Source organism: Oreochromis aureus, linkage group 3 (genome assembly GCF_013358895.1).
Source record: "Oreochromis aureus strain Israel breed Guangdong linkage group 3, ZZ_aureus, whole genome shotgun sequence".
In the NCBI taxonomy this organism is placed as follows: Eukaryota; Metazoa; Chordata; class Actinopteri; order Cichliformes; family Cichlidae; genus Oreochromis; species Oreochromis aureus.
Genome location: NC_052944.1, coordinates 43387047 through 43405210, shown reverse-complemented (window position 1 = coordinate 43405210; position 18164 = coordinate 43387047). Strand labels below are relative to the sequence as shown.

At 39.5% G+C, this 18164-nt stretch overlaps 1 protein-coding gene across 1 annotated transcript; it reads left to right on the top strand.

Moving 5' to 3' along the window:
• Positions 1 to 12446: 12446 nt before the first annotated feature.
• LOC120438153 (protein NLRC3-like) lies at positions 12447 to 18137 on the top strand. The gene is made up of 7 exons (XM_039608583.1): positions 12447 to 12513; positions 13759 to 13788; positions 14061 to 14210; positions 14471 to 14581; positions 15782 to 15848; positions 16022 to 16241; positions 16339 to 18137. The coding sequence occupies exons 2-7, from the start codon at positions 13775 to 13777 to the stop codon at positions 18135 to 18137; spliced, it is 2361 nt and encodes a 786-aa protein (XP_039464517.1). The 5' UTR covers positions 12447 to 12513; positions 13759 to 13774.
• Positions 18138 to 18164: the final 27 nt, after the last annotated feature.

The following is an 18164-nucleotide window of genomic DNA, read 5'->3' as shown; positions in this document are numbered from 1 at the left end:
CTACCCGTTAAAGGGGCGAAGAAATCAGGCCTAAGTTTGAAAAATGAAATGGGTTAACTCGATAGAGGATGTTTCCAAAGGTAGAGAAAATAATGTAGGACCTTTTACTAGGAGAAAGCTAACTGTATCTTTTACACTTTACAGTGTGCATTGAGGGAAGTCAGGAATAGTTTAAATTAGGATTGAAAAAATTAAACTAGGTGAAAAGGGGTGTAGCAAGTAGATTTAGGGCAGTTCACAGCCTGGCGTAAATGCAAGGTGCCAATCACACAGCTTAAGTTATTAGTTTGATTTATTTTATGACAAAATAATAAGGAAACATTGAAAACATACAACCCGTTGAGGAGACAGATAGGGTTGGGGAATTGAAAGGGTTGGTTTGTTTAGCATAATGCACTACAAAGTATACAAAGTTTATATAACATGATGCAAACACACGAATCAGAGACACGTAATGAGAAAACTGATTAGAATGCTCCTTACAACTACATGTTTATTGTATGCAATGATATTAACTATGGCTGTGTTGTTTATTGTCTATATTTTGCAGGGCACTCCGAACCACTTGTCTGAACACGGAGGCCAGTCCAGCCCAGCACTTCCTGAGACTGTAGTTGCTAAAACAGGATCGGTAAAAAAGACAAAAGCGCGAGGGGTCAGGTAAAGGTGATGAGTGTCTCAGCAGGAATAAGGGCATAGGGTTGAATTATGGTAAAGGGTCTACCAGCTCATTCACATTTGATTTGTGTGACGTCATTAAGTGTACAGGAGCTAGTAGTAGCTGGAGAGCGTATGAGGTACGGGTCTGCAATCACCCCATGATATGCTTAGGGTAAATTTAGTTGATGCAAAGTCTAAGCCGCTCAGAGAAAGCTTAATCACCATTCTGACTGATCAGATGGTAACTTCGGGAACAGTAGCTCAAAAGGAACAGGAACCAAAAGGGAGAGTACTTCTGACAACAGATTACTTTAGACTGAAGCTTAAAGAGTTGATAAAGCGCCACCACGGGTTTCAAGGACAGTAACCTCTGGCTTGATTGGGTGGCTCAAGATGCTAGAGAACAACATGTATCTGACTGTGTTGCCTGTGCTTCAGCTAGGTCACGGTTGTTTACAGAGCCCGCACCATTGCATTAGAGGATGAGTGGGGCTATGATTGTATGTTACAGTTAACTAGAAGTGAAGTGACTACTGGCAACTGTACTGTGTTGTCCAGACTTTTCCCTGCCATTTCAAAGCAGACAGCAGTGGGACCATTTATGCTAAAATTAGATAATTACATGTTTCAAGTTTTCTACAGATAATGAAAAGTACAAGGTGGGAGAGATCGACCCAACTAGGTGTGCTGTCACACTCACAGGACGAACCACCAACAATGTGGCGACTCTACCACGGTAATTGGAACATGGGCAAGAAGTGGGCTCTACTAATACTGTGGGGAAGATATTCGTGTTCCTATGGGAAGCGTGAGGGACATGTGCGATGGTGCGATTGGGAGCTCCGATCATGCTTATTGGAAACCAGGTAAAGGCTATTCCACAACATAACACGTGAACTTTAGCTGCCATATGTAAGAGATACATTTTGGCCAAAGAGGGACCCAGACTACCCATGCATATGATCCTCGTTTGAACTCGCCGACCTGGATAGACTCCATAGGAGTGCCCAGGGAGTTCCTAATGAGTGCAAGCTGGTAAGTCAGGTAGTTGCAGGATCGGAGAGTATATTTCTTTGGGTAACGCCTAAGGAAAATGTTGGCGTATTATGTTCATTACAACCTGCTGAGACTCTCTGACCAAACCAGGGACGCCATGATGGGGTTCGCAGAACAATTAGGTCCGAGTTCGCTGACGGGAGAGCGAAATCGAATTATCTAAAACCATGCATGAGCACTCAGGTATCGAAAATATGCTGGCGTCCTGGATGACATCTGTGTTTGGACAATGGAAAGGTGTGGCTAAGTAAACTTGGCAAGTGTCAGTGATGTTTTCTTTGACTGTACTTTTGGGAATATTGGTCATCGCTAGTTGTGGTATCATTCCTTGTGTCAGAGGATGGTTGGTAAAGATAATGGCGAGGGTTGCGAACCCTGCCTGGGTTGAGGGAAATTCTTTATTCCTATTATATAATCTGCATTATTATGATTGCATTAAGAACATGTTTTACAGCATTGTTTACCAGTAATATTGTTTACAGGGTTCATATTGCATTGCATAGGTTTGTCATCACATTCATTCTATTCACAGGTTTAGTTCATTTTATACACATTGCATATCTGTGCTTGTTTAGAGTTGATGTTCTATCCAAGAGGGTTTTAAGCTTCACTGGTGAGAGTGTCCAGGTGATACATGTTGAGGGAAGATGAGAACATAGCAGGTGAATTGCATGCACGCTTACAAACACACATGATTTAAATATAGGCCAGGCCAAAGGCCTGGACTTGATGCAGCTTTCAACTTTACAGCTCCTAACTTGCAGGAATGGCGGGGAGTGTAATGAATGAATGCAAAATATGCTTACAGACACAATCATGACAGGGGTTTATTTTACAGGGTAAAGGTGGACCACAGGTTGCTTTGTTTCTGCTTAGCAACTACTGAGGTAAAAGGTGTTAAAGATAAATATGCAATAAGTGAACAGGAAATGTGTGAGGGTGAGCCGGGTGAAACAAAATGTTGTAGATAATGGAAACTTGTCTAACGGGCATTAACAGTAACCTTTGCATGTTATGTATATGCTTGAAGCCAAAGGAGGCATAAATCCAGATAGAAAACTTTGAAGTGTGCTTTTAGCGGAGATTTAGGCTGACAGGGGATGGTGTATATTTTACCCGGGTGTGTTTAATAAAAAAAAAAAAAAGCGTTGCTCACACACATAAAGAGTATTGAGATTAAATAAAGTTAATATAATGGATAGAGCCCAGAACAGGAAAATACATAAGTAAAATCAAATGTAATGTTTGATTTCACTTTTATTGGGAAACAATCAGGCTAGAAATGTGAGTAACCTATGTTTAAACTGTGAAAACACTCTCCACATACATTAAAACTGTGCAACTCTGAGTGGGCCATGCAATCAAGCAACTGTTACATATCTGTATTAAACTAGCCAACATAGACTCACCACAAATGATGTTGCCCTGCAGCGGGGGCAGAAAATCATTTGCAAACCAGGGATCTTATGTTGATTATCATATTCTTACTTATGTACACACACACACAGAAGGGAAAAATTTCAAAACAAAACAAAAAACAACTTCGCTTAACCTGTCAAGCACAGGAGCAAAATAAAAATCTCTTTGGGCTCTGTTAAAATTTCTTTAGTAAAGTGTAAAAGGCCAAACCTAAGAGGTTGGGCAACCCGAAAGTCCCTCCAGTATCAGGAGTTAATAGTCAGGAAACATTCTTCACTTTAACGCGCTTTTTATGAAAAACCACTGACTCATAGATGCAGATAGACATACAAGTGCACATACATCCAGATGTGCATTTAGACATTAAAAGTGTAGAGACATGTACACACAGATTGGCAAACCGGTACAGAGTCTAACTGAAGAGCTTAACAAAGCAGACGTGGCAGTAGGGTTTGTGATTTTGCCTGATATGATATTGGGAACCAACTTTGAATAATAATGACAGGAACCTGAGATGAACACAGTAGGTTAGTAAGGTGTAGCAGAGAGGGTCAGAGCGAAGGTAGTGGACCTGGGAATAGTGTAGTGACGTCTTTGGAAGACGCCAAAAGGGGAATTGTAGAATTATAGGGACTATTTTACATAACCATCATCTTGTCATTGCATTAATTATCATTTCATCCAAGCATTTATTGAAGCTGCTGGCATTATGTTATAATTTATATTATAGGGGTTATCATAATCAAATATTAACATGTTTATTACAGGTGCAGTATAACTACTTTAAAATGATTGAGTTAAATATATATATATCATAACTCATATGCTGAGTATATTGTTACAGTAAAATAGTAGCTGAGCAAAGGCCTGAATGTATTCAGCTTCTTGTGGTATTTGAGTTTGCTTAGTTACAGGTGACGGAAGGATGTCCAGTCCATGGTGACCTCAAAGGCCTTAGGTCATCACTATATTCGGAAGAGTATGCCACAAGGAGGAACCTCTATGTTGCAGTTAATTCTTAAAATACATGAATGTTCTGTACATGCAAATTATGTGCTTGTAAACGCAAGAAGGGGCGTTACAATACCCTGATGTTATAAAAACAATCTAGAGTGTATTTTGGGTAGAGATGTACAACTGCTTTGCAGTTTGCACCTCTCCACGCTGCGTGCATTCATTAAAATCAATTGTTTGATTGACCTCTTCTGGACCATCATTGTTTTACTCTCATCCTCGATTTCGAACTCGTAACAAGTGCTATTATCATGGTTAATAACACTAAACCATAAGTGTTTTGCCACTGCACACTGCACTTTTTTGATGATAAAATTTAGGCTGTTTCCTCTGGGCTTATATTTGTGGGTATGTGTTGTGTTTGTTTGTTTTTATATCTCTGTATGGACATACTGCAAATCTATTTCCCATTGGGGACAATAAAGTTACCATTGAATCTAATTTGAATATCGGAAAAATTGCATGCACATTATACATGTTCAGTAAAATATAACAAACATCATGTATCTCTTAGGTTTTACATTTATATTCTAGGACTCATCCTCCTCTCTTCAGATATTTAAATCCAATTCCTGGGCCACCTCCACCTCAGAAGAGCCCAGTGATGCAGCACCAACAGACCCTGCTGACTCATCTGAGTGATAAGGTACAAAGAGAGTCAGCACAAAAAGATGGATGAAGGAGCCAACATGAGTATTTTAACAGACTCTTAAAAAATGAGAATCTGGTTTATGTACTTAATGTTCTTATGAGAACAGCTTACACTGCTTCTGCTGCAAACTGTTTCCAAGAGAGATTATAAACTGGATACAGAAACACTGAAGGACGAATAAATGGAAACACCACCTGCTCAGTGTCCATGAGGACAGCCAGGAGGATAACGCTCACATGGTAAGATGGGAGGACTCTGAGGTCAGTTTTACAAAAGGGCTCACAATAAAGGCCTGGCATCACTGAGGCTGAGAGAAAAGGATGGTGTGGCAACAATTCAGTGTCTGTGAAGGTTCTCAGTCATCCAGGTCATCGTAGTCTAAGGAGGTTGGAAAGAAAAGCGTCTGGACTTCTTTAAGTTGCTTAAAGACGTTTCACCTCTCATCCGAGAAGCTTCTTCAGTTCTAGGGTCAAATGGCGGTGAGTCCCAGATTTAAACCCAGTGGGAGTTTCCCCCCAAAGAGGGACAAAGGACCCCCTGATGATCCTCTACCTAATCACATGAGCCAAGGTGTGAAAACGGGTGTGGGTCACAATCAGCCAGGGTTTCGAGTGAGCTCATTGTGAAACCTGGCCCCACCCTATCATGTGATTTCCTGAGGTCAGATGGCCCAGGGTGTGAGTGGGCGTTAAGGCTCTGTTTGAACAGTTGCGGTAGCTTACGACACCAACTGTCTGCCATCTATAATCCAGTTTTGAGATCCCTTCCCAGACGCCTTAATGCCCACCAAATGTTCACCAAAAGTCACATTTTTTATTTGGAAACTCACAAAGTTCAGGCTGAAAGACAGAAGGATCCTAATCACATCTTAACAAAAAATAAAATTCAGACTGTGTCTTGCATTAATCTTTGAGTTGACTCCAAACTAGTGTGTGATTTCCCCACACTGTCACAGTTCTGGGTCATTTTGACCCAGCATTTTGAGTTCCTTATGTTTTGGTTTATTTTTGAATGATGGACTGTTTTTCATGTTTCTCTGGTGCTTTGTTGATTTTTATGATGAATCTGTGTCTTTCTGCTGCGTCTCTGCCAGCTGTGGACGAATGTTTGAGGATGAAGTTTTCCTGCTGTGTGCATTACGGTCAGATACGAACCTGGAGAAAACAAACAACCCCCCTCAATACAGAAAATCATTCTCAAAATGATTGATCTAAAAGGACAGCGTATTTTAGGTGGAGAACTGGAAGGAGCTGGATAAGGCTCTGGTAAACAATAATCTGGAGTTTATATTTAGTGTCAGGTTTTTCTTGCTTTGGGTATGAGAATTCCTAGTTCAACTCCCAGATAAACCCATGTTTTATTTTATTTATTTTGTTAATATACTGTGTGTTAGTTGGGGCTGTTTATTCAGCGACCATACTAAACATGAGGTCATCTTCTCATGCATCATCTAAATCTTGAAGTGGCTGTGTGATAGAAAAATCTAATAAAGTTGTGCAACGCTCTAAAATTAAAACTATCCAACACTCTTTTCAGTAAGCTGACGGAATCTGTCTCTCTCTCTTTGTCTATCTGTCTGTTTCTCCCAGGCCTTGTTGTAGCTCCTCTGCTATCTGTTATCCAAGCACTATTAGCATGATGTAGTGACACATCACGTTGCTGAATTGTTTTTCTTGAAAGAACGTGACACAGACGTCTGCTCCCAGGACAGGGTCGGGAGAAATGCATAAAAGAGGCTTGAAGGGAAATACTGTGTATGCTTTGGCTTCCTTGCATGAATATAAACATGTTAAAACTTGCTCTTATGAATGTCTCACTTCATAAGGGAGTTTTTCTAACACTGTGGTTCAAGAAGCAGAGAGTGGGTCATCTGCGGGTCCAAAGATTGGTGATCATTTTTTCCTGACCCCTCCAGTCTCCACTTTGAGTTATCTTTGGGTAAGATCCTGCATCCATGACCTGTGTTGGCGTTGATCTGTTAAAGAGGACTGTGGTAAAAAAGAACACACACACACATTGCCTACTCAGTTACAAGTCCATTTACTGTAGCACATCTTATGGTGCAGACAAAACTTTTTTTTCTGTCCGTCTCATAAATTCCTCACTAACAGTAAAATTTCTTTAACCCACACACATACAACACACTGAGCCCTTCTGTCTAAGTGCTAGACAGTCTGTCTAACTTCTCCTTCGGGTGTCTACTCTTAAACAAACAGGTACATGCCCAACTGAACGCAAACCACAAACCACGAGGTTAAAAAACCTTTGCATGCAAAAGTGCTACACAGTAATGAGTCACAAAGGACAGCCAAAAAACAGCCCAAAGATATTTGTGTTTAAAGTTTGATGTGCATACCTATAAACGGCACACTCAGACACATCATGGCCAATGGAGGTTGGTCATATTTGTCTGTTTTTCTTGTTTTAAGGGTGGATTTCATGCTGGCACATTTGGTTGAGAGATACTTCTGACCCAAGAGCTCTGTCTGTTATATAACCTCACTTAGCGTAAGCTCTGTGGATGAGGTGTAAAAAGGATGACATTCACGTTCCTAATGGGTCATGAGAGGCGTTAGCATAGAATCAGAATATCTTTATTGTCACTGAAACAAGTACAGTGAAATTAAGAGCAGTCCCTGCGGTGTCAAGAGAAGAAAGTTTAACTATAATTCAAAAAGTATAAAAAAGAGGTAGAACACAGTCATTCAGTAATAATAAATAGAACCTTATTGCACATAAACACTATTGTGCAGAATATCATCCATTGCTCAGTATTTATCAGGTTGAATTGTGGGTGATTACTTGTAATTCAAGGTCCTAACCGCTACAGGGTAGAAACTGATATTTAGTCTAATAGTCTTTGTCTGATGCTCCTGTATCTTTTGCCTGATGGCAGCAGTTGGAACTGATTATGAGGGCTGTGAGGAGTCTTTTATGATATTTCCTGCTTCCCTGGGAAGCGAGAGCTGTGCAGTTCATCCAGAGAGGGTAAGATGATGTCCTGGGCTTTACAATCCCCTGAAGTGTTTTCCTCTGTGCTGCTGTGCAGCTGGAAAACCACACACAGAGGCAGCAGAACATCGATAGGACAGCAGCAGCTTTCGAGGAATGTTATTTTTCCTGAGGATTCTTAGGAAGTAAAGTCACTGCTGAGCTTTCTTTGACAGCTACGCTGTGTTCAGACCCCAGGATAGATCCTTTGTGATGTGAACTCCCAGGAAACGCTGTTTCAAAGACAAATGTAAAATACATATTTGTTTCTCTTGTCTGACTATTTCTTGAGCGGTCACAAAACTAGCATATGTAGTTGAATTTGCAGACCTCATCCTCTTTGAGCACTGATTTTAGATCAGCCTTCGGCATCAGTTCTGAAACTGGTTCCCCCTCCTCTCACCTCCCTCCAAATATTTTTCAGCAAAGGTTGCTGTTTGTTCTGGAAATGTCTTACAACCACTTACAGCCACTCCCGTCAGAGATAAAAGCAAATGAGTCCACCCAGGCATCATTATATTTCTCCTTCTATTTTCTTCAGATATTTTTTTTTCTTATATTTATCCATGTTTAGCCTACCTGGGGTCGTAAAGCTTGATAAATGTGCCGCGGTTTGTCGGGCATATACTGGCGTTTGTGATGTGTATTTTGAGCAACAAAAATTTAATATTACAAGATCACAATAATCTTCAAATTTTGAACTACAAAAAAACAGCAAATAATAAAAATATAATACACTTAAATTTACTTATATTCCAAAGCCACAGGGAGCCGCAATAAGCATGCCGACCCCTGGTTCAGTGTTTTCATTCCTATTAAAAATAATGCACATCCTTTAATTTTCCTACAAACAGAATCTGATGTCAAATGTTTTGGCCAATCAGGCATCATCAAGGATAGGAAACTGCTTGGAGGGTGTGGTTTTCATCTTCTTGAGGTTATATTAATACAGACGTTCCTCTACACTGGACTCAGCGTGACACAGAGGGTCAGTATGGCACGTCTTCAGCTGCTCTTGATTGTGACCTCTGTTTTGGGTGTTTTCAGTCTCTGTGCTGGAAAATGTGTGCCATTAGTTTCAGGAAGGCAATTTAATGTAACTTTTGATGAGGGGGGGCCTGCGACGCTCCCCTGCTGCTATCCATCATCTCGTCCATCTGACATCAGCACGTCTGTATCTGTACGGTGGGAGAAAAATGGGAAGGTTGTGCTTGAGCAGAAATCCTGCACTGACGACAGCAACGAGATCCCTGATGGCCGACTCTCTGTATCACCTGACAGATGCTCAAGCGGAAGCTTCTCCTTGAATCTGCAGCAGGCTAAGATTGAAGATCAGGGATTTTACTTTTGTTACATCAACGGTAAAGACTGTCATGAGGCTGTTGTGAACCTGACTGTAAGACCGCCACCTCTGTCGGTATGCATCACTACCTTTTGCAAAAGAAAAGGTGAACACCACACTTTCCACTTTGTTCAGTAGGTAAACCACATTTCTCATTTATGTTTCATGTTCTCTGCAGTCCACCCTGAAATTCTGTCACCAGGCCTGAGCTGCTGTCAACTTTACAGAAGAGGAACTTAGTATCATCTGCCTTGTGGACTCAGCGCTGAAATCAGTGCATCATGTGGATCCAGTGCTGCACAACATCCACAAGTGATGCAGTGTCAAGGACCTTCCTTCTCCCTCTCTTCAACCCATCTGTCGCTGCTGCCCGTTACATATAGTTCTCATTTCAGTGTCTAAAATCATCAAAGTGTGAGGTTGGAAAGCTTTACTCTGAGTGTGCTTTATGATGATTAGTGTGAGCAAAAAAATCAGGCTCTCCTCATAGAGGAAGAAGACCAGCAAACAGGATCTAACTGTGAGGAAATGCTGCCTGTATATGAATATTGAATATTCATTTTATTCCGTTCATTCAGTCTTTAAGTTTTCATTTTTCAAATATTCAGTTAATCATTACTTTATATGACTTTTACATTTTATATCTCTGCCTATCTGTACTTACTGTATTTCTACTCATTCTGTCTCTAAATAAACTGCTTAATTGCTCCATTGTCTTCTTTCTACATGCATGTGTGTGTGTGTGTGTGTGTGTGTGTGTGTGTGTGTGTGTGTGTGTGTGTGTGTGTGTGTGTGTGTGTGTATGTGTGTACTACTATTTTATGCAACTTTATTGATGGTCATTCTTGGCCAGGACACTTTTATAGAAAGACAAAAAAAACAAAAAAAAAACAAACAAACAAAAACAAACAATCCCCTCCACACAGTCCTTTTTATAAAGTGCTTTAAAAGCTTGAACTTTATAGCTAACAGGTTGATTTTCTTGTTTCAGTGCAGCTAGCCAAACTTATTGTTGCAGCCAGTAAGTTTTATGTTAAAACCGAGGATATACCTTTAAACTGATTATTACCAACCAACAGAAGATGGTTCTAAACATGTTTTAAAAACTTTAAACACTTATTTCTTAAATCTAGTTTCACAGACTGAGTTACATCTATGTCAGTTTCTTAGAGCAGGGCTCTGATGTGTAAATTAGTCAGTCATTAGCACAATTTCTTCTTTAATACCACAGGACTCTATGCTTCCCCTCACATTTCACTTCCTTTTTGGATTTTTTTTTCAGTTAAAACTTTCTGTTCCACTTTCTGTTTTATCAATTTAGACATCAATAAAAGTGTTTTTATGCACAGAATGTTACAAAGCTTTAACTGGTTAATATAACGTAGCCTCTGAAAGGAAGTAAGGGACTTAGAGCCTGGAGGAAGCTGCAGAGTTTTTCACCCATTGTGTGTTTCTGTGTTTTAATTGCACTTAAATATAAAGTGTTAAAGGCAGACTGTCTGCATCACACTTTTAAGACTAATACCTACATTTTGAAATCAAGAGACCTCCACTTGAAGAACCTATGAATAAGGTTTTGTGTATATTGCACTAAACCATGCATAATATATAGCACACACTGAGCATCCCAGCTTTATGAAATGACTGTCTCTACTGTGCCTTTACACAAAATAATAATGTTATGCTTTAGACCTGAAACTAGCAGCTGAGCCCATGAAGTCATCACTCTGCTTCCTTTATTTTCCAAAGGAAGGTGACAAACCATGTGTTTAATTTGGTTGTTTATTTTCAGTCTGACATGAATCTACTGCAACACTAAGATAATAATAATAAAAAATAAATAAATGGCTAGCTAAATGGTGGTTGGGTTCTCCCCAGCTTCCTCCCACAGTCTGAAGCTTTACACGTGGAGTTAGATTAATTGGTGATTCTAAATTGTCCAAAGGTGTGAATGTGAGTGTGAATGGTTGTTTATCTCTCTGTTAGCCCTGTGACAGACTGATGAACTTTACTGCCTCTCTCCCTCTGCCCTTAAACTGATTATTACCAACCAACCCACTTACATCACACTCTGTACTGACAGAAGATGGTACTAAACACATTTTTAAAACTTTAAACATGTATTTCTTAAATCTAGTTTCACAGACTGAGTTACATCTATGTCAGTTTTTGAGAGCAGGGCTCTGAGATGTAACTTAGCCAGTTATTAGCATAATTTCTTCTTTAATACTGCAGGACTCTATGCTTCCCCTCACATTTCACTTGCTTTTTGCATTGTTTTTAATTAAAACTTTCTGTTCCACTTTCTGTTTTATCAGTTTTGACATCAATAACAAATGATTGTATGCAGGGAAAAATTCTTTCTAAAACTAAAAAAGGGGCTTAATCTATAAGTGAGATTGCTGTGTGATATTTGTTGTGTTTTATTTGTTTTGTACTACGAAGTTGTCGTTCTGGGAAAAGGTTGTAAATGTTAATGAAGCTTTAACTGGTTAATATAACGTAGCCTCTGAAAGGAAGTAAACAGGTAAATGGAATTAGAGCCTGGAGGAAGTTGCACAGTTTTTATTTTCTGTAAAAGTCACTTTCTATTATGTGACTTTTTATAAAGTGTACCAAGCTTTTTGAAGGAACTTTTAATTGCACTTAAAAAATGAAGTGTTAAAGGCAGACTGTCCTGCTTTAAAAAAACACCCTCATATGTTGTCCTACATCACACTTTCAAGACTAATACCTACATTTTGGAATCAAGAGACGTCCATTAGCCACGAATGAAAAAATATGTGAAAAAGTTTTTGGGGGTTTTTTGCTTGTATTTTGTGTATATTGAACTAAACCATACATTTATATAGCACACACTGAACATACCACCTTTATGAAATGCCTGTCTCTACTGTGCTTCTACACAAAATGATGATGTTATGCTTTAGACCTGAAACTAGCAGCTGAAATAAAAAATGAAATCATCTTAGCTACAGTGTTACAGAGAACCACATTTTCTGCTTTCAGATCAAAATACACACAGAAGCACTTTTGCTATAAGTTTGTCCTCTATGTGTCACAAATGCTTCACCAATCTCCACTGATGCAAAGGTGCCTTAAACATGTAATGAGAAGTATTTTTACTGCTGCCTTCAAACATCACTCATAAAACTGCCCCAAACGACTAACTCTGTGTTTCTACAAACGTACTGAAAACAAAAACAAAAAGAGAAATGAACTGAAGTTGAAGTGAACACAGAAAGAGGAACAAACTGACCCCAGGAAGCCAGGTGTGGCAGCTGTGCCTGCATTTATAGTGAAACTACACTTGTGCCAGTGTACTGCAGGTACTGATGAAACAGACAGGTACTGAGTGAAAGAAGAAGATACAGCAGACGTATGTATTTACTCTTTTCATTGATTTTATTTTAATTCTGTGTCTTCTTTCATTTTGCAATGTGGGTGATGGGTCAGCTTGCGTCCTGTTGAAATTAGTTCAATTTTTGAGTTACTACATATTATTAAGACCAAACCGATTGATTATACAGGATAATGTTCTCCTCTGTAACGGGGCCCTGACACAGAACATTTGAGAACCTTTGCTCTGGACAGAGAAGACTGAGGGAGACCACATCCTGTGGACTGTCTCTGTGTCTGTCGGTTGGACTGAACCATGAATTTGGTCTTTTGTATATTGAGACATGAGTTATTTAAGCTTAATGTTTCTGCTAAGAATGTGCAGATGAAACGGATTTCTTATTTTTTTTGAGTAGGACAAGTTTTTCATTAAATTATTATTTGAAGTTGTTTGTTAAAATCCTGCTGTGGTTACACACAGTCAACAGTTTCTGCTCTGTAAATTAAAGATTTGAAAGAAAAGATGAAATAGTTAAAGTAGTGGATGATTCCTAATGTTAGTGTGATAATGAGATCAAAGTGAAATGATGAATAATAAATGAATGAAAGAAAAACATTTTAAACATAGTCTTAAACTCTTCAAACATTGAGTGGAAAAAAGAGAGACCTTAATAGAAAAACAACAAGAAGGCAGGAACAGGTCATGTCCTGGTGCAGACAGCACAGAGCTGCACAGTGATGGTGTTCAGGAGCTTTACCCCAATACAGGAAGTCTGGACCACAGCTCAGTTGAAAGGGTCGGAGTCTGATTCTGTGGGTGTTACCCAACAGGAAATAATGATAATTTGAACAGGTTTAGTTCAGTGTCCTGGGAAAAAGGCCCTTTGGATCTGTTCAGGCTTTTGAACGCTTTATTCCAGATATATTATATTATGTTAAGGCAATAGGCAGTCTGTTACTGGCATAGCATGTCTGTAGCATGTAAATATAATAATAACCACTGCAGCCAAAAAGAGTGCATGACGAGCCCAGTTGTAAGTACGCTATTAAGACTCAACTGTACACTGTGTTCGTGTTTTCCTCAAACAAAATACATCATTTTGGGGCATGTATTCTGTAATCTGTAGTGGAATACATTTTAAAAGTAACCTTCCCAACACTGTATATCATATCATACCATATCATATCATGCAAGAAAATTTAACAGGTCACTACCTTCATATCAATCAAAAATCTCAATAAACAGAAATAAAGCTAAATTATTCTCACTTTTCTCTTTTATCAGGTGACTGCAGGTTTTGATGAACATGGAAAGGTATCACACTCAACACCTCACGTTAGATTCACTGCTACAAGAACAAATACTTAAAATATTTCATACATGCAGTAACTATACAACACATCTGTCTACCAGATAATCATCTGTTCTTTTTTATGTTAACAATTTATTTTAACCCAGCACTGTTAACAAACACTGAACACTTTTTGTTTATTTCATTTAATACAAACATAATTAAGAAAACTGCAGCTGTAATGATAAATTGTTGTACTACAGTGACTACAGTGATGTTTTTCCTCATTCCCCAGACACGACTCTCCCAAACCTGAGCCTGAGCCTGAGCCTGGACTCAGCTCTGTGACTATGAGGGAGAGATCCAGTCCACAGAGAGTCCGCCCTGACTTTAAAAACAGGAAACTGTCTCCTGATGAGAAGAAAGAGTTGCTGAATATCAAAAGGTTCCTTCCATGAGTAATTAGTGAGAAGACATGATTTACTGCATTCATTGAGCTAATATTATTATTATTTCAATTCATGTGGGAATAAAAAGAACAAAAGGCAGCTGAATAAACAGCCTAATGAGAGAAGAGCTTTAGCGGTTATAGACTTACTGTGATGTTATTCTTTATTCCTTAGTCTATGCAGCAATTTTTGTATCTGATAGCTAAAAACTCAATTTTTCTCTCTCGTGATCTTTTTCTTTGTTCACCGGGATCAGAGAGACACCAGATGCTTCTAAACCTGGACCATGCTGTGTGTCTTTGAAGAGTGATCGGTCAAAGAATTGCAGCATCAACTTTAAAGAACCAAAGTCTGCTGCTGCTGAGACGTAAGATATTTCAAATGTTCCTTATAGTCCTGAAGTTTAAGAGCTCCATGAGGTAGGTCTATCATAACAGCTGTTAAGTTCTCAGTTCTTTGATCTTTGGGCTGAAGGAAGGACAGCAATCAGTGTATTATCAGAGCATAAACCACCTGGAGGGGAGATGAGCATGGGAGGGTGTCCGCCTGATCTCGACGTGTCTGAGTGTTTCTCACATTCTTATAGCTTCAGCCCCCTCCAAAGTCATAATACCTAAGCATCCACATTCTTTCTCTCTTATGGGGCCTAAGTTATGACCTTGGCTTCCTGTGCAGTATGTTCTGTTCTTTTCTAATCAGACAAATAAGCCCATGATTCTCTGAAAACAGTATTTCTTATAACTCAGCAGTCTAATGTAATACAAATCAGTCTAATAAATCTAATAGTTATCACCTTTTTCTAAGTCAGGAGAATAATGCAAACTAATACTACATAATGATTTCACAATCTTTAATTAAGGGTATGACGTGGCATAAGATAATATAATAATCTCACACAGCCCATGCCTTCCTTACACTGGGTGCCACACTGATTATAATTTATTTAATCAACAGCAATGCAGTCAGCAGCTAGTCAGTTTGACGAGTAGTTCCCTTTGCCCTGATAAATGAGAGTCCGATGCTGTGGGTGTCAGGTTTGCTTAGGAAGGTGAAGTGACCTGAAAGTATATAAAAAATAAAAATAAAAACATTAAGAAAAGCAGGTATTTTGGGCACATTGGCTGCTTTGACCGCTACACACCATTCAATTAACGGGGTACTCAATATGTAGTTGGATGTTGAGTCCAGAGATTTGACTCTTGGACAAAGTTGGACATTTTGTTCATTCATTCAACCAGTACGTTTTACTTTCTGCAGCAACTGCTTTGGTATTACTTACTGTTCACTGACAGCATGAAAGTACAAAATTAATTATTTTGGCAACAGTTTCTTTATTTACTCCTTAAGAATAAATTATAGGCTGTGCCAACTTTTCTTTCATCTTTCCTTATATTTAATAATACTGCCGTGGTCTCGTACACCAAGGCTCTTAATTTAGTAGCCTAATCAATGTAATGAATTTAAAGGAATCAATCTAAATGAATTTAGTAATAAAATATTCAAAGAAAAAAAACCATCTTGTATTTATGTACAAAATGGTTACAGTTTCTTCATGATGTCTCCACAGAGCTGATCAGGAGAGTTCAGATGTTTCAAGTCTTCAGCATCAAACTGATCTGGACTCAATATTTAAGGTTTGTACATGTTCACCAAACTCTGTTTGTAATTGTTTTCATATCAAAAATATTTAAATGTCTGCCGGCAAAAGCAGTACTTTCATGTTTCACTATATTTTTATTTATAAAGAACTTTTCAAATCAAAGTTTCAAAGTGCTCATGAATTCAGATTGTATCATTTATTTTCCAGATGCTGGAGGAAAACATTATCACATTTGTGAAGAACGAGCTAAAGAAGATGCAGAATGATCTGAATCCAGATTATTCAGAGTGTCAGAGGGATGAAGAGGAGGTGTTGGACAGTGAGGAAGAGAAGCAGAGAAGGAGCAGCAGAGAGGCATTTCTGAAACTTGCAGTTAACTTCCTGAGAATAATGAAACAGGAGCAGCTGGCTGACTGTCTGCAGAGCAGTGAGAGGATTTCTCTTCATAATTTTATTCTTTACAGGAATGAAACAGTTGTATTTTCTATAATCATAACACTCGTGTTTCTGGTGCTTTCCTGTAGAAAATCCTGATCCACTTTGTGAGAATACATTTAAATGTAACCTAAAGAAGAAGTTCCAGTGTGTCTCTGAGGGGATCGCTAAACCAGGAACCCGAACCACTCTAAATGAGATCTACACAGAGCTCCACATCACAGAGGGAGGGACCGGAGAGGTCAACACTGAACATGAGGTCAGACAGATTGAAATGTTTTCCTGGAAACCAGACAGACCAGAAACAAAAATCAGGTGTGAAGACATCTTTAAAGCTTCGACTGAAAGAGACAAACCAATCAGAACAGTTCTGACCAAAGGCGTGGCTGGCATCGGGAAAACACTCCTGACACAAAAGTTCACTTTGGACTGGGCTGAAGACAAGACCAACCAGGACATCCAGTTCATGTTTCCATTCCCATTCAGAGAGCTGAATTTACTGAAGGATACAAAGTTCAGCTTAGTGGGATTTATTCATCACTTCTTCACTGAAATCAAAGAAGCAGGAATCTGTAACTTTAAAAAGTTCAAAGTTGTGTTCATCTTTGATGGTCTGGATGAGTGTCGACTTTCTCTGAACTTCCACATCACTGAGATCCTCACTGATGTTACAGAGTCCACATCAGTGGATGTGCTGCTGACAAACCTCATCAGGGGAAAGTTGCTTCCTTCTGCTCACATCTGGATAACCACACGACCTGCAGCAGCCATTCAGATCCCTGCTGAGTATATAGACATGGTTACAGAGGTCAGAGGGTGCACTGACCCAAAGAAGGAAGAGTATTTCAGGAAGAGACTCAGAGACAAGGAAGAGGCCAACACCATAATCTCTCACATCAAGACATCACGAAGCCTCCACATCATGTGTCACATCCCAATCTTCTGCTGGATCACTGCTACAGTTCTAGAGAGTTTGTTAAAAACCAAACAGGATGGAGGAAAGCTGCCCAAGACACTGACTGAGATGTACATTCACTTCCTGGTGGTTCAGACCAAAGTGAAGAACATCAAGTATGATGGAGGAGCTGAGACAGATCCTCTCTGGAGTCCAGAGAGCAGGAAGATGATTGAAGCACTGGGGAAACTGGCTTTTGAGCAGCTGGATAAAGGAAACCTGATCTTCTATGAAACAGACCTGACAGAGTGTGGCATTAATGTCAGAGAGGCCTCAGTGTACTCAGGAGTGTTCACACAGATCTTTAAAGAAGAGAGAGGGCTGTACCAGGATAGGGTGTTCTGTTTTGTCCATCTGAGTGTTCAGGAGTTTCTGGCAGCTCTTCATGTCCATCTGACATTCATCAACTCTGGTATCAACCTGCTGGAAGAAGAAGAAACAGCCTCAGTGCAGACTGACGAGTCTTCAGTAAGACAGTTCTACCAGAGTGCTGTGGACAAGGCCTTACAGAGTCCAAATGGACACTTGGACTTGTTTCTTCGCTTCCTCCTGGGTCTTTCACTGCAGACCAATCAGACTCTTTTACAAGGCCTGTTGATACCAAAAAGAAACATCTCACAGACCAATCATGAAACAGTCCAGTACATAAAAAATAAACTGAATGAGAACTTACCTCCTGAAAAAAGCATCAATCTGTTCCACTGTCTGAATGAACTGAATGATGACTTTCTAGTGAAGGAGATCCAACGTCATCTGAGTTCAGGAAGCCTGTCCATAGTTGATCTTTCTCCTGCCCAGTGGTCAGCTCTGGTCTTTGTCCTGCTGTCATCAGAAGAAGAGCTGGAGGAATTTGATCTGAAGGAATACTCAGCTTCAGAGGAGGCTTTTTTAAGGCTGCTACCAGTGGTCAAAGCCTCCAAGAAAGTTCTGTAAGTGTGTAACCAGTGTGAAACAGGTTGG